Source organism: Hyposmocoma kahamanoa, unplaced genomic scaffold (genome assembly GCF_003589595.1).
Source record: "Hyposmocoma kahamanoa isolate Upper Pololo Valley unplaced genomic scaffold, ASM358959v1 84, whole genome shotgun sequence".
NCBI classification, from domain to species: Eukaryota; Metazoa; Arthropoda; class Insecta; order Lepidoptera; family Cosmopterigidae; genus Hyposmocoma; species Hyposmocoma kahamanoa.
Genome location: NW_020654229.1, coordinates 3,905,289 through 3,931,449, shown reverse-complemented (window position 1 = coordinate 3,931,449; position 26,161 = coordinate 3,905,289). Strand labels below are relative to the sequence as shown.

At 36.1% G+C, this 26,161-nt stretch overlaps 1 protein-coding gene across 1 annotated transcript in view; it reads left to right on the top strand.

Annotated features, from left to right (window-relative positions):
- Positions 1 to 26,161, top strand: part of LOC113234405 (zinc finger protein 334-like) — a 41,489-nt gene that overhangs the window by 12,149 nt on the left and 3,179 nt on the right. Inside the window, exons 3-12 of the mRNA XM_026469715.1 lie at positions 626 to 760; positions 3,048 to 3,695; positions 4,297 to 4,427; positions 12,249 to 12,323; positions 13,821 to 13,959; positions 14,556 to 14,662; positions 20,146 to 20,314; positions 21,082 to 21,213; positions 23,721 to 23,842; positions 25,417 to 25,495. Of these exons, the coding sequence (XP_026325500.1) occupies positions 626 to 760; positions 3,048 to 3,695; positions 4,297 to 4,427; positions 12,249 to 12,323; positions 13,821 to 13,959; positions 14,556 to 14,662; positions 20,146 to 20,314; positions 21,082 to 21,213; positions 23,721 to 23,842; positions 25,417 to 25,495 (1,737 nt within the window). The remainder of the gene's footprint in view (positions 1 to 625; positions 761 to 3,047; positions 3,696 to 4,296; positions 4,428 to 12,248; positions 12,324 to 13,820; positions 13,960 to 14,555; positions 14,663 to 20,145; positions 20,315 to 21,081; positions 21,214 to 23,720; positions 23,843 to 25,416; positions 25,496 to 26,161) is intronic.

Here is a 26,161-nt window from a genome sequence, read left to right as displayed (position 1 = left end):
TGGAGGTCAAAAGCGCACTTATTTAAAAAAAAGTTTTTGAGGAAGATCGGAAGCATTAAATACTGGCTGATGCTTTTGTGGTGCTGTATCATATACTAAATTTTATTCTACAAAACCTGTTATTGGCTGTACTATTTTAAGGTTTACTTTGTATATTTATGATATTGTAAACGCTTAAAAAAAGAAAATTACTGTGAAAATATAAATAAATCAACAGAAAGCCAAATTATCAAACGAGTGAGAATTTGTATACTACAGAATGGGACACACTGTGCATTTGATAACTTAAATTGATTATAAGTTGCAGTTAAATATATCTAATTATTTTATATTATTTAGAATAAAACAATCATTATGACTGAGGCTTTCGATCTGTATAGTAAAATTACAGGTGTTTTATTTAACATTTGGCGAGTTGGAATCCCGGTTAAGACAGGCGATTATTTAAAAATCTTTGGATGTAGTTGGAATTGTTTTTAAAATCAAAATGAAGTCTATTTCAGTAAAATTTTCTATTTACGGCATTTAAGCTACTTTCGGTCCGTGTGGCGTAGTCGTGAGACACACAGTATATACGACTTTCATAATCTTTAATAATTATTCCTTGATGTCCTTCACTTTTCAGTTTAGCGAAGAAGACAAACTACCCCAACGGCTATGTGTAGAATGCGCCTACAGACTATTCAACTGCAGCAAGTTCAGATGCAAGTCTCTTCGAGCTCACTCTTTGATGATGGAATTAGTGAACAGACACGACATTGTAAGTATTGCCATAATTGAATCGAGATCCAAATAATTTATACCTCTGTAACGTGTTAGTAGCGACACCTGGCGAGCTGGGTTACTTAACACTACGCCACGGCGTTACTTAACTGGTACGTAGTAAACTTGCTAAGTGGCGTTATTAATATAAATATTAAACTTATATTGGAAATACCTAGAGGGCGCCCGGTCAATGTTTAAAAGGCGAACCATACTCTCTAGTTTTCTTCTCTCTGACTCAATACGATACGAAATCATCTTACCTATTTCTGCCGCAGTAATAAATAAAAAATGTCAGTATTACTGTGTGTTTTGAAGGGTAAGGATGCTGGTGAAATACAGGCAGCTGACTTGTCAACTGATGTCTCAGGGTGACCTTTGCGATTTAAAGCTCTGAGTGGCACTACAACTGTTATGGACAGGCGTGTAGCTTACCATCAGGCGCACGACTTGGTCGTCCCGTCACTTAATAAAAATATCTTTTGCAGCTTCAGTGAGGTTTAAAATTAAAATTTAAAATTTTATTTCACACAACAAGCTTTATAATTTGTTAGTAATAATAATAAGTGAAAAAGTTTATTAATTAATGTTAGTAGATATTTTATTATAAATCACATCACTTGACTCACGAACATCTTGTATATAACCAGAAATAGAGACGAAATGTCATTTAATTTGTTTGAAACGATTCTGCCATATCTTGACTGTGACAAGTGCGCTCCGATTGGCCAGCCCGAGTTCGAAACAATTGACGGGTGTCGTCAACTGTTTCTCTTCAAATCGACTAGTTAACTTGAGCTTTGCTATAATGGATGGAAATTGCAAAATTACATATTTAATATTTAATTACCGATGCAATGTGATTTCGTTTGTTTTGTAATTAGATGTCATGCTGTTTTTCCCACACCACCGAATAGAGCAGCACGGCATTTGTTAGAGATATTATCTTTATTACAATAAACAGAATATTTTTTGGAATGTACAGAGACGTACACATAGGTCAGTTGTTGGCCTGTCTATATTTCAGCGCAAACGACAGTTCATATTTATAAGAGTTGTATCGCTAATGTGTTACCAGAAATATATGGCCCTTATTTCGTCTCTATTTCTGGTTATTGGGAGAAGTAATCCTTCCATCTGCACAGTGTGTAAGATGCTGTTGGGGCTGTCTTTTTCAGGAGATTGGCAGTAAAACAATCCGACTCATATTGTGAAAACTTTTTTGTATATTTTATGTGTAATTATAATGTCTTACGCTAAGGTATAAATTTCAATGCTCCGAGGCGGAGAGAGAAATGGACCGCAACATTCCGAGATCGGTCTCAACAGCGTTGCAATTTATACCTTATTTCAATTGAAATCGAGCAATGCTCGGTATTTCTCTACGTGATCGTATCAGAAATGAGGATATCCTTAGAAGAACGAAAGTCACCGACATAGCTCAAAGGATTAGCAGGCCGTTGAGGCAGAAAGGTTCTCGAATGGAAACCACGAATCGGAAGCCGTTCAATGGGACGGCCCCCTACTAGTTGGACGGATAACCTGGGGGTCGATTCAGAACTTTACGATAACTCAGTTGTCGACCGATTTTTGATTTCTTTTCATTTTTATTCACAACACCCGAATCGAACGTCAAACTGTCGTATTCGAAACCGAACCGAAATGACGTCACACCCGTACGATTATTCGAACTTCTCGACCGGCAAAGGCTACAAACGTTATTCAGAACGCAGTTATCGAATGAAAGTTACCGAACGTCCTATTGTTTACAAAGCAAGAATGTAATATGGAAATATCTTAGTATTTTAAATAAAGTCTGGATTTTGTTCAATTTTATTAATTTATTTTAATGCAAGGCTAATGCATTTCTATACTTTAGGCCCTTAAAGTCTTAAACATGTATATAAAAGGATTTTAATTTTTCTTATAATCTATTTCACCGACTAACTCCGTAAACGCTCTTGGATAACGATATCGTATCCGAATCCGAGTCGAACTTTTAACTCGGAATGTTCTGAATGGCTCGGAAAGCGCCCTTCGATTAGGTTAAAATATCGAAGAGTTCTGAACCGGGGTACAGGTAAGGGTGGCGGTTAACCGATGGATGCAAGTCGCGTCTGACCGGTTAGTCTGGCAATTTTTGGGGGAGGCCTATGTTCAGCAGTGGATGTCATACGGCTGATATGATGATGAGCTTTAAACGTACATTGGTAAAATTAATGTCCTTTGCCTTCCCGTTCGCCGGTTCGCGCTGGCTCTTATTTTAATGACGCTGTCTTTTGCAGTTAACAATACCAGTTATTAACACAATAGACAGAGAATCGAACCAGTTAACATCACAATTACAACTAAAAAACTTCGAAATTGATCACTGCGATTTATACATAGAATTTAACGAAACTAAAGCAGAACATTTGGAGCGACACCCTGATTTTGATGCCATAAATGTAGATGTTCGGGTTAAAAATGAAGACAGTGACATTTTTATTAATGAAACTGATTTTCAACAAGATATCGTACAACCCGAAAGCGTTCCTGAAAGCGTTAAAGACGAATCCAATCTAAATGAGCCTAACACGATGTCAGATGTCGGCTTCACATCCGACGATAGCTTACCTCTAGAGGTATCGAGGAAGAAACCCAAAAACCGGAAAATAGAAAAGAAGGAAACCGTAAAAAAAGTTAGAAAGAGATCGGTAAAAAAAGATTGCAATGAACCTAAAATCGACAGGAGACGCAAACCTTTTTTGAATGAAGATTTAAACGAAACTTTGTTTACTATAACCGATTTAACGTTTGAAGAGCAAGTGGCCGAGATTGAAAAGAGACAGGAAAGTGCAAATTACAAAAATTCAGTTTTCAAATGCACAGAGTGTTTTAAAGGATTTCTCGATGAGGATGCCTATAATGGACATATGAGTCGGCATACAGATGTAAGTATATATTGCAATAGAATAGAATTTAATAATTTCATGTTATCAGTGTCACAATATTGCAATTCATAATCTCAGTACAGTGTACTAAAAAAACCGACCTCAAAGGTCATTCGTCCCCTAGTTTGCCACCTTTAGAGGTAGAATATTTTCTTAAATTTTTATTGAATTGATATTCAATTATTTTTTGTGAAATTACTCCACTAGTTTGTTATAATTATTAATACAAAGATCGAACACTCAGAAAAATTCCTTCGATCCGGTCGGATTCGAACCGACGTCTTCTTGCATACCGTGCCAGACGCTATACCAACTAAGCCACGGAACGAACCAACTCAATCCACCAAAAAAAGAATCACCAAAATCGGTTCGCCGGAGTTATGGCGTAACATACATAAAAAAAAATAATGAATAAATATACATATACTTGACAGATCTGTTTTTTTTGTTTTCCTTCGCTCCGCATGGAACAGGCGAAAGTCAGAGACCATACGCCTAGTCATTAATGTATTCCTTTTCCTCTTGAGTTATTGGTTCATGATTTAAGGAAATTAATATGAATGATGTTTTAAAATGCCCTCCACTCTTAATTTTTTTTTAGCAATGCGGCGAATATCAATGTGACATCTGCAAAACTCACTTCAAGCACCAGCACGCTCTACGTAAACATATAACAGCTCACCACACGCAGAGGTTTAGTTGCAACCAGTGCCCTTATGTCACTACACATAGGTGAGTTCGTTACTACCCATAAATAAGTTCGTCATTTATCGAGTTCTTAGGTTAACTTCATCACTTCATATAATCTTAAGCTCATGAAACCATATATAAGGTATATATATATATATATATATAATATTAGAAAAAAGATAGGCATACTTCGACCTCCTTCCGCGTTTGGTAAAATTAAGACAAAACTAATTGAAAAACAAGTTGGAATTTTATCGCCAATTTACAGCTACACACGAGTTAACGGTGAATGTCATGATATATATTTCTAAATTACTTCAATCAATCAATCAATCAATACTTTATTGCATTTTCTACAATGTTTTACAGGGTGGTAGGTTTAATTTTTGACAGATCATTGTAGACCCTGGATAGGGCACAGCAACCTGGTGAGGAGGACATACTTATAATAATAAATTAATCTTTCAAATCATTATCCTGAATAAATTCTGAAACATCATAATAACATTTTTCTATTAGCAGTCTCTTTACTTTAAAAAAAAATATTATGTCGCTTTTCTCATCTACTAACGACCTTGGTAATTTATTATAAATTTTGAGCTTATTCTCAATTTATTATCATGCCGTGATGTATAAAATGTAGCAATATCTCTTCGCCTACTGAAATATTCTGGACATTTGCGTACGAATTTGCATGCCTCTAAAATGTAAATACACGGAAGGGGAAGTATGTCTAGTTCTTGGAAGTATGGTTTGCGACTGTCGGTTTCGGCAATATTGACAAGTATTCTAAGGAGCTTCTTTTGTGCAGTAAATAGTGTTGTCTACACTACTTCCCTATAAGATGAGTTTATTACTTTTATGGGTTTATTGGATAAACCCCTCAAAACGGGACGGAACAAAATCTACTTCTCCTTGTAACTCTCGGGGGTCGATTTAGAACCTTACAATAACTCAGTCATCGACCGATTTCTTTTCATTTTTATTCACAATACCCGAATCGAACATCAAACCGGCGTATTCGAAACCGAACCGAAATGATATCACACCCGTACAATTACTCGAAGTTCTCGACCGGCAAAGGCTACAAACGTTATACAAAACACAGTTATCGAATGAAAGTTACCGAACGTCCTATTGTTTACAAAGCAAGAACGTATTATGGAAATCTCTTATTATTTTAAATAAAGTCTGGATTTTGTTCAATTTTATTATTTTAATGCAAGACTAAAGCATTCCTATATTTTATGCCTTTAAAATCTTAAAAATATCAGAGGATTTTCATTTTTCTTATAATCTATTTCACCGACCATATCCAAATCCGAACTCGAATGTTCTGAATAGCTCGGAAAGCGCCCTTCGATTCGAGAACTATACAATCGAACGATTCGGTTAAAATATCGAAGAGCTCAGAATCGGGTTCCTGAGCCCCTTCAATTAGATTACCTAGTTTCTACTCAAAGGTAACTGCTTGTCTATACACAGGTGAGTTCGTCTTTTCATATTAGCAAATTCCTATCATATTTATAAATAAGTTCGTAAGTGAATGCGCCATTACAATTTGTATGTAGTGACGAATTCATATAAATACACAATTGAGCGACGTGCAAACAATACTCTAGCCCATGGGTTCCCAAAGTTTTTGGCTCACCACTCATTTAGGCAAGATAAAAAAATTTCAATGCCCACCATTGTTTGGACTTACTTACAATTATATGGACGTCGGGTCCGCGCTAAAAAGTGTCCGAACTTATAGGGCGTTAAAATCGTATACAGAGCGTCATTCACGCTCTAGTCTTCGTTTGTTCGACTAACAGCGAAGCAAGCAAAATTAGACAGTACTGCGATGACATTACAATTTAAATTCAACGTTTTAGCTTTTTCATATTCCTTGACATGTCACTACGTTTAAATAGGTTGACTTGGGACATTTTTTTCGTGGTTTTTGTATTAGACCCGTCGTCCATTTATTTGTAAGTCAATGATGCCCACACAAAATAATTGAAAACATGCAGTTTTTATTTGAATATAACACAAAAAATCACAAGGAGAAAATAATATACCGGGTGGCACAGAACGACCGACAAAGCCGAAAACCGTGAAGAGTCTTAAATATGTACTTAATTGTAATGAAAGTCTTTTTGCTCTAAGTGTAATAGTTTCCAAGTTATTCAATGATAAAGATTTGCTTGAAAAGTCTGTATTGTCAACCCTACATCATAAAACACAGCTGTTTGGAGGCAACTACAGGGAGGTACTCAGGGCAAAAAACTTTGTAATTTAATAGGTCGCTGACCTCTGTCGTTGATCAGCACCCCATCAGTCGCTTTCTTTGATCAATCACTTTGTTTGATCGGTCATCATGTGAATCGTGATTAATTATGCGGGTATTTTATTGTATTATTTTGAGAGTAATTAACACCCCTAAATTCCGTGTTTGACGACCCAATATTTACATTTACCGAAAAAATGCACCTCTCATAGAATCTTCGGGAGACATGTTGTTTCGAAACTATGCGTTGTTATAAACTACCTACAACAATTTAAGAAAAGTAAAGTTTTCTAAATGATTCTGACAGGAGTTCAACCATGTTTTCTACGTCATAAGATAAGACTAACTTAAATAAACATAACTAAATTAAGTAAACACGTTCTACAACATGTGTCAAATACTCAAATTACAAGTCTCGTAACCCTTAATCCGACCCTAACGTAAAATAGTAAATTGAGGCAGCCAATCACGTCGCTTAGAGATGCACATTTGATACCTGTTATCTGTTTTTGGCAGCATAATTGGGAGATCGTTTTTTTTGTACTAGTCTATTTTTCAATGCATTTGGAAATCGTTTTAATTTACAATACAAGAATTTACTAACTTTAAAACGAAGAGTTCATTTTAATGAGATCAACATTTAAAACGAAAATTTCTGTTAACTTGAGATGAGTAGTTGAAATTTTAATAAATGTAATGTAAAAATAAATAAATCGGTTCTTGGAGGCCTGCAGACCACCTCCACGGTTCGTTTTCTTATTTTTGAGTATCGATTATCACATTGCTAAATTTGATTATTTATTACAATTCATTAAGCGACCTGTACTTACCTTACTTTTACTTTTGAATTGCTCATGGTACTTATACCAGACAAGACGATTATTGCGAAACCTATTTCTTTATCATAATTGTCTTTTTAAAATTAACATTTAGATATTAGTAATCAATGATACCCGATGCGTACGCCGCCGCTGCGCGCATCTCTATGCAGAGTTGCCAAGTAAGAAACTTTGTCCCTTTATGTGACGATTTGACATCAAATGCGTTTTTTATTTTTAGCGACAAAAAAAAATTTGGTATTTATTGGTGCGTGTTTAATTAGGTTTAATCGTTTAAAATTTTATATTATTTTTATCTTAGTATTCAGGAGTCTTTTGCCTGTACTGTGACCATTCTGTTTAGTGATATTTGCTTTAGTCTAATTGGTAACACTTTTTCATTCATAAATTAGTTCAAAATGCCTGGTTGTATGGTAACTCGTGGTCTCATGTTTTTCTCGTGTTTACAACACAAAACAACGTTTACTTATTAACTTTTGGGTTGTGACAGCAACTTATTGGAATAGTGCTGTTTATAAGTAGTGTTTGTGTTAAGCAAGTAAAGTGTATTAGTGTGTTTGTGTGGAAAACCACATTGGCGTGTGACCGGCACACCCAGGAATGTGTCTGAAATGTCTGAATGTCAGCAAGAGTAAAGGGGACGTGGACAAATCGAACATCCTTTTAATTTAAAGTAAGTTCAATGTTTTTTAATTACCTATTCAAGTGAGTACACTTATTTCTTCTGCGAGTGCCAATGACACGAACGCCGCCTGTGGGGCAGTAGATGTACTAACACGATTGATTCGCGTAGGGTTGTTGCACCGCGAAAAGTTTAAATCTGGACGGACATTTTCCAACTGCTCTGATTTTACTTTTAAAGTAAATAAAACTCATGTACTTATGTAGGGTTCTTAACGTGATATTTTCGGCTTTGTCGGTCGTTCCGTTCCACCGTGTATATATGTAGTGTAGTTTATATAGATAATTCAGTGTTTTTTTCAAATGCGGTAGCATCCCCTGGCCTGCATCAATACTCTTCAGGGCCCACTGGATAGGGACCACTTTGGGAAACTATGCTCTCGCCAAATTCAATGTCAATCTCATTTATTCATTGCAAAGGTTAACAAATTACACGTGAAATAGTCAAAGAAGGATGGTGAAAGCTGACCCAAAATCAACGAAGAGATTGAACCTTGAAGTCATGTCTGTAATATATCTGGTTCAATAGATAATAAAAATTACCAGTAATTAATTATTTATAAAATTGTGCCATCCCTAATGATTTTTTGATATGAAGGGAGAGATTGCAAACCTTCGAGTAGTAATTTAAGTTCAGAATCGAAAATTGACGCTGGATGTGTGTTATGTAATAATAATAACCCCGCACTAGGGAAACCCTGTATCGCGGGTTCCATGGACACACACATAAATAGCCACAAATTACACCTAAACTCACGAAAGAAATAAATGTAGGCCACATTATTTTTCTTCGGTATCCGTCTTACTATAGCCTTTTTCCACTCGGTGGGGAAAGTGTTACTTTTGATTGGCTTATTTACTATCGCTGTGATGATTGGGAGTGTGACATCCAAGGTTGCTGTAATCATTTCAATATTCAAGCCATCGTGTCCTGCCGCTTTAGTTTTAATGCTGTTGAGTATTTTATTTAGTATTTATGTTTAATACTTCTGTCTCAGTGGTCAATTGCAAATCAAAAATTCCGTTTATGTGCTTACTATTAAAATTTGAATCAACGTTTGTATTTACGCTGGTCACCGGTAGAGTAAGATAATGGTCATTTATTTTTTCTGGATCATTACAGTGATCAGGAATCGAGTAGGTATATCCATTGTCAAATAGACAGGTGTTTTTGATATTTTTCCATAGCAACTGAGGTCGTTTCAGGTTATTATTTATGAAGTAGTCGTAGTATGCTTTTTTTCCCGCACTATTGTCGAGGTAACTAAGTTCTTTAGGTTGCGGTAGTACTCTTTCGTGGACTTTGTTTTCTTTTGCAGTGACGTTGCTTGAGCTCCATCTCGTAGTTTCATCATAAATTTGACCGTGACAGTAATCCAGGGTTTTGGCTTATCTCTATGAACTACTCGTTAAAGTGCATGCAGGTCAAATAAGACTAAAATATATACATTAAAAATTTGTACCATATCATCAACGTTCACTGCTTCCAGTACAATTTTCCAAGGAATAGCTCGCAGGTCCGAGTCAAATAAATCCCAATTGATATCCTTAAGAAAACGTTGATTGTGTGTTTGTTTCATTGGTTTATGCTGCCTAATATCAAATTCTACCACAACCATTGCATTGTCACTTACACGCGTGTTATGTATTATTTCAAGATTTCTGCATCGTGAGGAAATATCTGATATAACAATTTCTAAAATAGTTTCGATTGTGTCGGTAATTCTGGTTGGTTTATCGACTGGTTGCTCAACGCCAAGCTGTTCGCAGAAAGTCAGTAGTTCTCTTGTCTGTGTGAATGTGCATGCTTAAGATTGATATTCAAGTCTCTCATGATACTTATGTTGTCCCAGTACGCCATAGAGTTTGTAGACTCACAGAGCGCGTCCAGCGTATCTGTCACCTTTATACTTTCAGGTCTGTAAGCTGTACAAAGAGCTAGTGTTGCTCCGGGCAGCTTCACTTCAAGCCATAACTGCTCAAGCACAGAGGGCGTCCTCTGTCGCACTTTGGCAGTGATGTTTCGCTGTATATAAAAAGCAACACCACCACCAGACTTACCTTGTCTAGCTTTATGGACAAACCTGTATCCAGGCAGTGCAAGCGCTAGCATTTCTTCTCCATCCTTTAGCCATGTTTCATTGATGGCCAGAATGTCCGGTTGATAGTTCAAGGCGGTCACATTGACATTTTCGTGCCCTGTATTTAGATAACATCGAACATTCCATACCCCTAGTCGCAAACTATTGCGTCGTGAATTAGCCATAACAACCATCAGTACTAGAATTAATTACGATACGTAAATGGACGGTGTATATAATAAAAGTGAACGTGTAAGTGTTAGAAGTGATTAGGTGTAAGTGTAAAGTAGCTACTGATAAATGTGGTGTTATTGTTATAGTAGAGTCAGTGTATGTTGGATTACAATTTAAACAAGCTACATATTCATTGAAAAGCTTAGTTACAAATAAGAAGGTGGCACGGGGAGAACAGACAATTTCTATATCCAAACACTGAGCTTTCCAAAAACCTTAACAAATCTGCCTCGGAACGAAGTCGGTGGCGTATCTGTCCATGTTCTTGGCGTACAAAAATCTTTCCTTCACGCGTCTAAACATACCTGAAATCTAAGTTACGAGTCAGTATTCCGGCTATACGGAATATAATGCTTCACTTTCGAGAGCCGCTCATTGATGTAGATGGAGGTTATAGGATCAGGCAGCTGGAGACCCTCTGTGGTGATTTCACGGCGCATGCGCGCGGCCCCCAGTATCTCGTTCCGCGTTGCTCGATTTACTAAGATAATGACTATTGGTCACGAGCGCGCAGTTTTTGAGGTCTCCATTGACGTACGCGTTGAACCGATACGCACTGCGCTCACAAAGTCCCTGTTATCTAGTGTAACACCAATCTTCTTCGAAATAGCTAGAACTAGGTTAGCACAGTTTTCATTTCCTGTTTCTGGACAACCACTTATCTCCAAGTCATTGCTCAGTGAATCCTGTTCTCGATCAGATATATCTTCCTGGAGATGTAAAATTTTGTCTTCCAGAGTTTTTATACTTGAGCTTCCTTCCAACTTCAAAACTCTTGCTTCTAGTTGCTCTGTTCTAGAATTCTGTGCTTTTATAATGTCGGTCAGATTGCTAATTGCTTCGCTCAGACTGTTTGTCTGGACACGTATTAATTCAATCATATAGAGTTTCAGTTCCGTCATCATTGCGTTTTTAGAATCAGGACTGCCACGGCACTGCAGTGCGTCTGGCATGTTTCCGAAGCGCGAACAGATTACTTTTATACGCACTCTGCGTGACAGTGGCAATGGCAACCTGAAGATGTTTGCCCATCGTTTTTAACCGATTTCAAAAAAAGGAGGAAGTTCTCAATTCGATTGCATGTTTTCTGTTTGATTGTTCTTTTTGTATGTATGTTACGCGATAACTTTGCATTGTCAACCGATTTTGATGTTTTTTTTTTTGTTGGAAAGAGGGTACCTCAGTAAGTAGTGGTCCAACGGTGGCAAACTAGGGGATGAATGACTACTGAAGTCGGTTTTTTAGTGCTCTGTACTGATTACGACTGTACAATTTTAAAGTTTTCGGTGAAGATCATTACTGGTAAAATTAAGTAATGGTTTGTGCATTTTCCTAATTTTCATATTTTAATTTTTGTAGTTCTATATTTTAATTATTTATAAAATTTTCAAAATTCATTGCAATCATACTAACATAGCATTGAGATTTTCTTTGGCTATGGCCTGCAATAAATGGTTTATTATTATTACTAATTATTAGCCTACCTATTTAAATTCCAATTACGCGAGCAAGTCGTGAGTAGAGCTAGCCTAAATTAGCATTGACAAAAAAATGTTCTTTACACCTGCCATCGTTTTGTTATAATACATTCTATATCGAATTTGGCTAGAGTATAGATACGACATAGCTGCGGGAATACCCGAAATTGGAGGACCCGCGAAATGTTTTTAGGCTCGTATTTAGTTTGTACGTTACACAATTTGACATAAGGTTCATTATGTTATGGTTACGAAAAGCTACTTACTTATTGTTGCAGACAAACAGCGAGATTGCACGAAAGATGGCACAAAGGCACCAAATACCAATGTCCTCACTGTCAAGATGAATTTGTGTAAGTTAAGGATGCGATTCGGTTTTTATTAAATCCGATTCTGCTTCTAAAAGCAATGGAGCTTCTAATATCTGCCGTCCACTAACTAAAACGCTGTCACTTAGACAAATGGTCTAATAACCGTTTTATATACCAAAAAAACAGCACAAATTTCTCTTATATAAACAGTTAAAATTAGTTAACGTGTTCGCCTTATCGGAATTTACCCTAACGATGCCTAGCTGAAATGTTATTAAAATAACTTTTAAAATAAATTTTAATATTCTAAAACTGTAGAGCTAGCACGACAGGGTGTGACTTGCGCGAGAGCGACATAAAGCGCAAGATATGGATACGAGAATAGCAGTATCTCATCCTTCATGTCGCTCTCGCGCAAGTCGCGCCCTGCTGCTAGCTCTACTGGGTTATGGATTTTAAGATATCTCAAAAAAATATTTTGTCACTAAGTCGCGTTTTTGGTTAACGGACGGCAGATATAATCTCAGTATTACAATGACCAGTGGTTTCAAAAAAATTTGTGTGTTTTTATTGAATATCACAATGTTCACCATCATGATATTCAATTATTTTTTTGTGAAATCACTTCACTAGTTTATTATAATTACTAAACACTTGGAAAAAAATCACTTCGATCCGGTTGGATTAGAACCAACGTTACCCAGCTAAGCCGCAGAACGAATCACTGGACCTCACAAATTTTTCCATGTACTTATTGCCGATCTTAATTTTGTTTTTTAATGACTTCTACTGCTAATTTAAAATCATCTCAGTTGTATGTCGATAGAATGACAATGGCAGGACTTTGTACGTTTGGTATTCTGCTAAAACTTATGAGTAGTGGCTTGCCAGTGGTTAGCCATCAAGTTACCATTGAACTGTCATTTAAATTTTTTGGTATTCTGATCTTCAATGGCGAGTCGATGGCGTAGTCTACTAATTATTTGACGTCTCTTTCGATGGGTTGTCGATGGCTTATAGTCATCAAAGAGCCATGAAGGAATTCACGAAGACTTGGCAGTATGGTTTTGAACCTTTGCCTTCGAAAAAAATGAGAAAACAACAACAAATAGTGAATAATTAAACACTTGTTTGTTTCACTCAAGCTTTGAAGTATATCGTAGTGATTACATTTTGTTTGTAGTGAGTCAAATACTGTTAAAAATCGAATCGCCCAATAGATGAATGAATGGGAACGTATCCCTTATGAACATACGTATGATCAGGATTTAGTTCTATCAATTGTAGAGCATCTTATACTATAGATAATAATGTTTTATTTTCTCTCACATCAGATAGGTACATAGTAATAGTTCAATTTTGTGAGAGATAGGAGTCTAAACTAGAATACCCTGTGTCTTAGGTCTCCTGGTCTCCCTATCTTGATTGTACAGTTTATTTACTCTACTTAAAGTGTAGTTAAATTACATTACACTAAACCACTTCTTATTAATAACGTTAGTTTAATATATAATATAGATATAAACATATTGTTCACAGCAAATTTACAACCTACATGGGTCACATTCGCATAAAACATCCTTCGGACTTTGTTTGTCAGCTGTGCGGATATTCCTTTGTAAGCGAGAAAGGCATCGAGCTGCATAAGAAGTTGAAACATAGACTGGATACCGACGAGGTAAAACAAACCTTATTTCTAACTCCTTAACGGTGCATTTGTTATCGTCACCAAAGAATCACCTCTTAAAAGTTCCACGACCAAATAATAAAAAAATGTTTCGCTCTCAATTAATTATTACCTTACCGTTCTTCCTTTTCCCCGAAGGTAGTCTCGTAAAGATTGCTATCTAGCAATAAGGCCACCTGTTGCACATTAACTTACTACTACTATTATACTTAAGCTGTTGTATGGTATTTTAACTGCAATTTTATATGCAATAAAGAATATTTCATTCATTCATTAAAATACTTAAAAGTTTATTTTTGGTAAATATATTATGTAAAAAGTCAAAAAAGAGTTACGTCAGAAACGTTTATTACTCCATTAGGCACAGAAATATATAACCCACATCCTCTCCAATCCTTGTAATTCTATCGACTAATGTTGTAGATAGAGTTACAAGAATTTGAGAGGATGTACGTTACATTTTTCTCTATCTAATGGAGCATGCATAAGAAGAGAGCAATAAACATGTTTGACGTTACTCCACTTATGCCATTCTTCCATGAGGGGTTAGTATTTTAAAAATTACCCAGTATAATTATTTATTACAGATACCTGAAGATGGGCCGTTTTGTGAAATGTGCAATGTTAGATTCGTTTCAACGGAAGCTCATAAACAACATCTGAGGGTATCGGCTAGACATAATACATCGGACAAGTAAGTATCGAGTTCCAACGACGTCTATGTACTAGAGTACTTTCTGCGGCATTCCATACACACGCTTTGTTTCACTGGCGTGCGGTGAAGACACAACACTTCAATATCATAGATTAATCAGCAACAGAGTGTTCTGACTACACAATAATAGAGTAGGGATAATATGAATAAAATACTATGGTTACCATTAAATTTGAAAACAGCATCAGTTCTCGCTCGCACACGCTCAGCGGGTAGACGTGTGTATTTGTTTCTTGTATAGTGAACTGTCTTTGTAAAATATCGACAAAAATGGTGCAATGTAAAAAATGCAAACTGTTCGTTTCGGCATCAAAGGACGATATAGTGAAATGTAAAGGGGAATGTGAAGCAATATATCATAGAAAATGCGTAAAAAATCTGAGAGTTTTTTTGAAGAGGGAAATGTGTAATGATTGTATTCAAAAGGAAGACTGCAACTTGCCGGGCAAGGAAGGAGAAGTGTCGGACTTGGATAAGACTCCTGCGAAAGGGGTTCTTGCAGGTATCAATAGAAAATTAGAAATTATATACAAATTGGAAAAACGTATTGAAGAGTTGCATGAAACGGTGGACTTTTATTCTGAACAATATCAAAAAATGATGGAATTTAGGACCGAGACTGAAAAAAAATTAAAATCTTTAGAGCAGAAAAACGTATACTTAGAGAAATGCAACAATGCCTTGGAGGAGCGAGTCATGTACTTAGAGCAGAGAGACAAGGAAACCAATCTGGAAATTATAGGACTACAAAAACTAGAAAATGAGAATGTAAGAGAGGTGGTTTCTAAAGTGGCTCAAGTATTGAAAGTAAGTACAAATGATATCGAAGAAGCGAGGCGGGTAGGAAAAGAAAAAAATAAGGAGGGTATGCCGCAAGCAATTATGGTCAAATTGCGCTCAAAAGGGGCACGAGATCAATGGATGAAAGCCCGCAAGTTGAAACCTACTAATGGCGATGTATATGGCAACAAAAACATAAGCCGAATATATATTAACGAAGACCTACCCAGAGTAAAGCGAGAAATTTTCTGGGAAACTAGGAATCAGCTGAAAGGATTATTTGACTATATTTGGGTACAAAACGGCAATATATTAGTAAAGAAAAATGAAATCGACAGTAAAATTCACAATGTTAGATCATTGTCATATTTAGAAGTACTAAAAAAGAATAAAAATCTAACAAAAACAAAACTGTCTAAGTGCGGGTAGCACGGTGGGAACACACTACATGATTTGGATTTCTGCAAAATAAATGGATAGTGTCGGACAAGATGTAGACTTATCATTTACTAGATACGAAAATTTCAACCAATATGACGATGATAGTATTGTGCAAAAGGGTGCATTGAATATAATGCATTTAAATATAAGATCGTTAAGAAAAAATTTTAACCAGTTTTTGGTGTTAATTAGTCTGCTGAAGCGGCCAACTGATATTATTATTTTATCTGAAATCAACATTAAACAAAGTGAGGTTGCAATATACAGTATAAAAGGCTATGAAATATACTCATATACGAGAGAGGAAAGAAAAGGAGGAGGGTTAATTATATATACCACAGAAAATCTCAACATCCGCTTTGAGACACTAAACACTGGGTCAGCAGAAATCATACATGGTATGTTAAATTCGAACGGAGTAATTATGCATATCATTGCGGTCTATCGACCGCCGAACAAAAAGAAAGAAGTTTTTATAAGGGAAATTGAGGTACTACTGGGAAAGATGCCGGCAATGGATAATATTGTTCTTATCGGGGATATAAACATTGATGTCTTAAATAGCAAAATAAAATCAACTACAACGGAGTACAAAAACGTTCTGTGTGAATTGGGTCTGCAAAGTGCTATACCGGATACAGAGATAACACGGGAGGCAATAGTGAATGGGCACATTGAGACGTCGTGCTTGGATCACGTATGGGTGCGAGTGAGACAGACGCGGCGGCAACACGTGCGCGCCACTGCGTTTGTTATTAACTGTTGTGTATCCGATCACCACGTAATAGGAATTTGCTTGAGTGGTTTACTGTCAAAGAACTATATCGAACAGGGTAGTCAGGTGCAGCCGCGTTTTTATATGTGCCAACGTTTGGTGAATCAAGGACTTGATGCGTATGAGTGGAATAATTTAATGGAGATTTCCTGCCCACTATTATTGTACGATAAAATATGCAGTGTATTTGAGGATGTTTATTTAAAAAGCCGTAAGTTACTGGTGTATAACAAAAAGAACCATATCAAACAACCATGGATGGACAAACGCTTATTCTGTATGATTCTAAAAAGGGATAAATTGTTTCGTATTTGGAAAGCAACGCCTAAAAATATGAATAAGCGTTTGGACTATACTCGGTTTAGGAATAAGGTAAATAGGTTAATTAACTTTGCAAAAAATAGGTACAGAAGAGAACAATTAAATAAATGTAAGGGCGATTCTAGAAAAACGTGGGCGCATATTAATGAGTGGACTGGTCGTGTGAGGCCTAATTTAGACGCTGTTATAATGAAATATTTAGGTAAGACCGACAATGTGTATAATATATGTAGTAGATTTGCTACGACTTTTACAAAGGAAATATTGGAAATTAAACACTATTGTAATTTAAAATTTTTTGACAGGAAAACATATGTGATTGAGAGTAACGTATCATTTAGATATAAAAAAGTAAACGCGTTTCAGGTGGAAAGAATTATCAGAGATCTAAATAGCCATAAAGCCCCAGGTGTAGATAAATTAAGAGTACAAGACCTAAAATATATTAACCAAAAATTGAGTCCCATTCTAGCCAGGTTCATTAATATGTGTGTGTCTAAAGGGGTTTACCCTGAGAAGTTAAAAAAAGCTTTCATACGACCTATACATAAAAAGGGGAGTTATGTAGACTATGCTAACTATAGACCTGTGGCAATATTGTCAGTAGTCAATAAGGTTATGGAAAAGGTAGTTGTTGGCCAGATAACACGGTTTTTAGAACAGCATAATATCCTACTAGACGCACAGCATGGTTTTAGAGGGGGCAGGAGTACTGGTACTGCTCTTAGCTGCTTTGCCGAGACCATTAACACAAGCCTTGATGCAGGTCTTCAGGTTCTTGTCCTTTTTATAGACTTTAAAAAAGCTTTTGATACATTGGACCATGATATTTTGCTTCAGGCGATGAATGAGTGTGGAATAAGAGGGCCAACTAATGACTGGTTTAGGAGCTACTTAAGTAAACGATCTATGTGCACAGTTATTGGGGGGCAAGAGGGTAAGGTTGCCGAGATCGAACTGGGTGTACCAACCGGGTCTGTGTACGGACCGGTCGGTTACATTATGCACGTCAATAGCGTGGTCAACATTATCAAACGGTGCCAGGTGTATATGTATGCAGATGATATGTGCCTTATATACGCATCTAAAAATGCACAAGATCTGAGTACTAATATGCAACATGATTTAGAAAATGTGACCAAGTGGGCGCATGATAACGGAATAATTATTAACATGGCTAAAACTAAATGTATGCATGTACACTCGCCTCATAATCGTGTTGCTAAATCAGTGGACCGTAGGGTTTTTAATATGGTAGGTCATTCTTATGAATGTTTACATAATGATAAACGTGGATGTAATTGTCAGAATATAGAAATGGTGAGCAATTTTAGGTACTTAGGATTAGAAATTGATCAGAATTTAAATTGGAAAACCCATATTGATCATGTTTGTACAAAGCTAAGATGCATTATTAGTAAGCTTTATCAATTAGTCAATATTTTAGATAGGCAGACGTTGCTAATGGTGTATTATGCATTGGCTGACTCGCTGATTACCTATGGTTTAAGTATTTATGGTCGTACTTATAAAACTTATATTAAAAACATCAAAAACATTCAATTAAGAATTATTAAAGTCTTGACAGATAAAAACACCAGGAAAAAATTTAAAGACGATTATGAAAAATTATTTAATGTATGTAAAATATTACCGGTAGATAAAAAAGTTGAATTTGTGATAGCCCTTGAAAATTATTACAAAAATCACGACAATTTATTAGTGTATAACAGGTACAATACAAGAAGAGTAAGAGAAAGGAAACTAAACAGATGTAAATTTAAAAACAATTATGGAAAGAGAACAGATAAATATATTATACCAACAATTTATAATAAAATAGATTGGCTGAGAGATAGAAGCAAAATTAGTAAAAAAGTATTGAAAAACAGATTAAAAAATTATTTACTAAACAATGTAGTAGTATAATTTAGGTAAATTTTTATATAATTATGCATCATGTTAAGTTGTATTGTGTAGCTTAATTTTAAGTGTAATAGATATACGAATAGGATTAATGAGCGTTGTCTTGCCAACAACCTGATGTCCAGGTTGGCAAGGTATATAGTATAGGAACAAGCTGTATATCTATGGATAAATAAATAAATAAAATAAATAAAATAGTACTAAAAAAACCGACCTCAAAAAGTCATTCATCCCCTGGTTTGCCACCCTTAGAGGTGGAATATTTTCTTCAAATTTAAATGGGACCACATTTGAGGTACCCTCTTTCCAACAAAAAAGAATCATCGAAACCGGTTCACAAATAAAAAACATACAGTTGAATTGAGAACCTGTTATTTTTTTTTGAAGTCAGTTAAAAATATAAAAAAGACCATGCTGCATGGTGTAAAGATCTTTGCCTTTCCGCAAGGAAAAGTACACATACAAATATAACATCAATATTTTCAACAACTCGACAGTATTTTTTTTACTTCATTTTTTTTCTTTTTAGTAATATAATAATTATAAATAGTAAGCGAAAACCCCTGGGTCAAGGCAAAATGAAATGTATTGTGTAAATATCATTCGTAAACACTCAGTATTAACTGCCTATCTAACTCATTCCCAATAGAAATAGACTGTATCACGTCTGTCCACGGTACGACGGTACTGATTACTCTTTGACAAAATTCAACAGTAAAACAAAACATCACTATTGATAGCGTTTTGTTTGGAACATGTAGATGCTGTCAATGTTCTTGTCTAGAGATCGAAGTCGTTGGTTTTCGCGCATTTTCCTGGTAAAGTTTTTTTTGGTCTTTCTTTTTTTTGGTCACTATTTATTGCCTTAATTTTTTTTGTAATATCTAGTGAGCCTGTCCATAACAGTTGCAGTGCCATTCAGAGATTTAAATCGCAAAGATCGTATGGGCACCGCCACTGCACCCGTCACCCTGAAACATAAGTTGACAAGTCCCATGTGCCTGTAATTTCACCAGCACCCTTACCCTTCAAAACCGGAACATAGTAATGCTGACATTACTGCTTGGCGGCAGAAATAGGTAAGGTGGCAGCACTACCCTGGACGAACTCTTTCACAAGGAGCTCTACTGCTACTAACTGCTCATGCTACCAAATGTAACATGGTCATTTTATCTAATTATAAATCAAAGCTGTTACATCTACTTAATTTTTTTTACAGGGAATCACGCGAACCAAATAAACCTAAAAAGGGTAGAAAATCAAAAGAGGCTAAAGAGAGGGAAAAGAAAGTTCGAGAAAAGAACAGCAAAGAAGATTTGGATGATGAAAAGAGACGGATATATCCTAGTCAGATGCGGAAGGCAGAGGGACCTATACCCTGTGAACAGGTAAATAAAGAACACTATTATATTTTTTTAAATCTAAACCCGAAATCATAAAAACCACTAGATATTAAGAATAATTTTAATGAAAAAAAAAAATCGGTGACAAAATTTGAAAAGAGCAGTAAGTTATACAAATAAGTGTTGGGTAATTTTCCAAAAAAATTTTGATAGTGGACTTTTTCCGGATAAATTCCCGAAAAATTGGAAAAATTAGAAAAATATAATTTCGAAGGCTCGTATGTTCAACGTTTAGAAATATCTTTTAAAGCTTAAAAAAAAAGTATAGCTAAAAGCCATCTAAAGTAAAACGAGATTTAAAATGATTTCAGAACTGTGAAAGGAACCTTTTTAATGCCTCTTCCGTTTTCGTTCAGTATCTTTCATCTTTGTTCAGTATCTCTATCAACTTTTGACAGACATCAACGTCAAATGTGGAAAATATCCGAAAAAAAAATTTTAAAAATTGTGAACAATATTGACACCCGATGATTAAAACACGCCGTTGCTATGGCAACAAGAACAGTGTGGGGGCAGTGGGTGGAGTCAGCGCGCGAGTTTATGTATTTGACAGACAACAAAGTATTAAACTAACGCCGTAAACTAACGTCGACTAGACAAATCAGCGCCGATCGCTCAATTTTATTTACTGTTTTGAGGTCACCACGCGTTAGAAATTATTGGGAAATATTAACATAAAAAATCTTTGTATTAATAATTATAGCGAACGAAATTTTATTCACAATTTTTAATTTTAACTTTGTTTTTGACAGTGTGGACTCCAACTGGAAGATTCTCGAGCATACCACGGCCACTTCAGACGAATGCACCCAGACAAGAATCGAACCAACTACCCTTCGATGAAGTCGCCTTGCATGTGCGAAGTTTGCGGAAGAATGTTCCAGGTACTTTAATACAAGCTTTTGCTCTGCATTAAGCATTAAGGGCAGTAAATAAGAAATTACAAAGAACAGTTTGTTAGAAGCCCGAAGCCGAAGGCTGAGGGCTTTAATTACTCGAGTTTGTAATTTTTACCGCCCGTGCTAGATACAAAGTTTTTCATCACATGTGTGAGGAAATAGATACAACGGTAATTTATTTTTTATGTGAATAAATATCGCTTCACAATGCCACATTAACGGATTTTGCAAATGTCTGGTATTTAGATTTTTTTTAAAACATTTTGCCTTCTATTCTTCCTTAGATAATACAACTCGAACTAAAATGTTACAAAAGGCACAGATGGAAGTAGCCACAATTTATTAGATATAAAATAAATAATTTTCAAATTCTAAAATTACTGCAGAATTTGAATTCACAAAATAAATTTAGTAAAATATATAAGTTTATACGAAGTATACGTTCAGATTTTTCGCCCATAAACAGTTTGCTTAATCTTGACGTAAGAAAATTCATAGGGCAACAACGTAATGAAAAAGCCCATGGGCATAATTTAGGACATTACGGTCGACTTTTCCTGCACGTCATGGCACTGTTTACGAGCAAGTGTGATGGAAAATAAAAAATGGACTGTATTACAATAGAGCTGGTATTTTCTCTTATATTTACATACGTTATAGAAAGGTTGACCGTTCTCGGTGGCTATCGATAAGACGAGTGCCTCTGCCACTAGAGATGGGCTACCCCGGGCGTTTTAGCTTTATTAACGCCTGGTTTATTTATTTATTTATTTATTTATATCGGGTTAAAATCCATTAACGCCCAAAATCGAAGGCAAAATCTATTTACAACTAAATATGTGTTGTAAATCGAGTGTTATTCGAATTGACGATTTTATTGTAAATATTTATTGCTTTCTGATCTAGAAGATTCGATTTGCCTGTGTATTGAATCAGTTCGCTTGAAAATAGCATTTAAATAAATCGATTCAAAGAATTGTTGGATTGTATAAACTTGAATCGATTTTCATATGTCCACATAGTATCCACATTATTGCAAGATGGTGGTGGAAATTGCATTTTTTAGTCTAAAAAAAATATTGTTTACATCGTAATTTGTAATAAGTATGCAAAGGGGACAAATTGTTAACGCCGATAAATAAGACTCCACTATTTGTGTAAATCAGGTTTTTCTTTAGATTTTTTTTCAATAATCAGAAAATAAAATATGGCATTTTCCTTAGAACAAAATAAAATCAATAAATAATAAACGTCAAGCCATCGTAGCCAGCAGCCCAAAGAGGCGCTAACATCTGCTAACCTAAGTTTTAAAAGAACCATACTTTCGATCTGAAATTCACATCCAATATCTCACAATATAATTACAAGACAAATAACCAAAACAATATAGCAAAAGTCTAAATTTAACAACTACTATGGCAAACATCTGAATATATTGTACCAGAACAAATTAATAAATTACATAAAGAAAGTCGTGATGAAATCAATCCTAAAAATATCAAAATCATACTCAAAACATACTTCACATACACAGACACATAATGTTCAGACGCTAATTTTTGTCATAAAAATTTACCCTTAATTAATGTCTATTTACATATAGTAATAATACATATTATTTATAAATACTACATCTGCATATACTCTATATACTCACTATAAAATATATACATTTAAAATTTAACTTATTCTTTACTTAATGTGCTAACATTTGGAGCATCCTGTACACTTGTTAACAAACCGGTTTCCGGACGATTCGCTCAGCATCTAGTCGAATAATAAAATACGTTGCGTTTTCATTTGTTGTACAAATGTATGCCTCCAAATAAAGATAAAATCAATGTCTACCTACTTAGATTTTTTTTTGTATAAGTTCGTTCGTAGCAGAAGGAAAGAATGTCATCGAGACAAACCCAAGTAGGGTTATATTTATGAATACTTTTTTCTTTATACAATAAGATAAATAGAAATAAAAATAATAAAGCCTCGAGAACAAAAAAGGCTGCTTCAGATTTGGGTAAGACACAGCCTGCAGACGGCTCGATATATTAGTATATTATATGCCAAATTCCGTATTCGCTGTTTCTGACCACGACAATGGGTTAAAACTGGCGCTTTGGGTAAAAACCCGGGTGTGTTTATTGGGGTTTAACCCATTAACCATCTCTGGCTACCGCTCGTTGCGTCCTCTCGCACATCTCGTCCAGAGCGCGTAACAATAGCTTTGTTGAATTACTGTAGCGTTATGTTTTCTACTGTACTTTTGTCATTAAGCACACCCCGGACACTCCATACGATAGTCGAAAGTTATTTACCTATTACTACATACAGCAAGGCGCTATCTGCACACGTGGAAATGTGTGCGTGAAGTGACAGGGTTACCAATATTGTTTGGTTAGAAAAATAAAGAAAATAATAATAATAATTCATTATTGTCAAAAAGCCGTTTTTGCCATGTCTATTTAATGCGTTGTTATATTATGATTTCACAGAGTTACGCGCTACTTAAAGATCACCGTTGGACCCACACAGGAGAGCGTCCGTTTAAGTGCGACACGTGTGGGAAAAGTTTCCGCATGAAACAACGACTTGTCGCGCATCGGCGAGTGCACAGGTAAGTCAAATTTATCACCACATTTAGCCACACTAAGTTTTCTCCTATAGCACTAACATATGGTGTCCTGTCCGTGCCTTCTTGGGCGCCCTAACAGTCTCTACTTAAAGATAAGTTTTAACAACTAATTCTTAGGGTCTTATTCCAGAACTCTACTCAATACTCAAGTCAGGACATGAGTATTGCAGTGAGCACTGAAAATCATACTCAAGTCCTTGCCATTAGTGTCGTATTTCCAGTGCTTCAAATCATACTCAAGTCTGCTCAAATCCCTACTTGAGCATTGAGTAGAGTTCTGGAATACGACCCTATGTGTGTTTATATCAATCGGAATCTTATTATAGCCTAATAATCTTGTGGGTGCTATGGACACACACATAGACAACCATAAATTACACCCAAACTCACGAGAGAAATAACTGTAGGCCATACAAATATTTCTCCCGGCTCGAGAATCGAACCTGGGACCTCTGCGGGACAGGCATGGTAACCATTCGGCCACTGAGGCAGTTGCCTATTAAATGTCCCTATCTACTGATCCGAGAGATAAGGAGTTCCGGGAGACTACGGGCTCCCCGGTAAGACCAGGGTATAGCGGGCGTCCGGGCCGAGCCTTCCGCCAGTGATACGCCTTCACGGGCGTTTCTGGCGGACCTGGACTAGTTGGGGTTTGTGGTTAGCTGCAGTGACGAACACGTTCGGCTGCCCCGGTGGTGTGTGACCGGGGCGTTTGTCTCGTAGCGGTCTAGAGAGACAACTATGTCCAGACATTGTCACAGGACACTGCTACCGGCATCTCCGGCACTAGCCTGGAGAGCTAGTAGAGGATGAGCTAGACATCCTCCGGTCACTCTAGCCGCGTAGGAATTTGAGAACTGGAGAGATGCCGTTTTTCGGCGTCGGGAATTGAGCGTGCCTTACAGCTCCTCTACCAATGAGGAGATTTGGTAGTCGACCTAGAGGCGGCTACTCAGTAGTGGTAACAGTTAGTTTCAAAGAGCGCGACGGGAAGTGAGCGTGCCTATAGCTCCGGCTACCTATCTGCAAAATAGGGAGGGTGCTGTACGTGCTCCCGGGGCGGCTCACCTAAGGCCTTACAGAGAACCGGATGAATCTGTGCAAACTGACAGATTTGGGGTTAACCAGACAGATGGTCCCTGTGCGGTCTTGCTCCAGGAGGGGGACTATAAATAAAACTTGTGTAGAAATATATGGGACTGCCCCTTAAGTGAATTTGAGATTGTGAAGACTACTGTCAAGAAAGCTAGTTTATTGTTGTTTCTCGTAATAATGTTATGTCTGTCACAGTTTTTCGTGAGAAAATTAATATTTTTCTTTAACATAAATAGCATTTTCGTAAATGTACTGTGACGTTAGTGTTAGAATGTTAATAACTTTAAACTTATTTCTTAAAGATACTCTGAGGCTTTCTGCAAGACAACGATTCTATTATTGTCGGCGGCGTTACTGCAAAGTAAAATGCCGTATGTTATTAAAGGTGTGAAAGTAGCTTAAGTAAACCAGTCTAGACGTTTTTTGGATAGAGTGTTCATATTTTGTGTAATAATTTTCAGTGCCATGAAAGCAAGTTACGTGTGTAACTTGTGTGGAAAACACTTCTCGACTCATAGCAACAGACAGCGGCATATGTTTGTGAGTATACGCTATTTTGAAGATTTTAAACTTTCCTTTACACTACATTTTTATTGAATGTCAGAATGTTTCGCCACCATGGCATTCAATGCAAGAATACAACGCAACTGATTCAGGTCGACCATAGATCAGGTAACGTTCTTGTTCGTAAGTTTCATTTTAAGTATGATTGAATGTTTACCTACCTGAAGTAATGGTTATTTTATAGTACACATATAAAACATTAACGCTATAAAATATCTAATGAAATAATCTATTAGACAGTAATGACATAAAGCAACAAATAAAACACAACGTAACAAAAATATTTAGACAATTTAAATGAGAGATAATGAAAGTTGCAAAGGAACGTTTTGACAAGAGACTTCTTGCCAATGTCACATTGTTTTTTTTTAAATTTATTAAGGCTTTGGCAAAGCCATCAGCCTAAACATGAAGTTTAATTATGTTTCTGTAAATATGGCCGCCACAAAGAGGATAGGCAATTTTAGGCGGCGTGCATGGATTGACTCGGGATTCCTTAAAACGGGCCGATACGGGTAGTCTAGTTCGAGATTCGTATAATTTCGCGTTTTAATCTTAGATTAGGGCACAATAGCACTATCCTATTCCACTTTAAATTTCACAAAATAATTGAAAGTCAAAATAAAAACGACACTTTTCCCT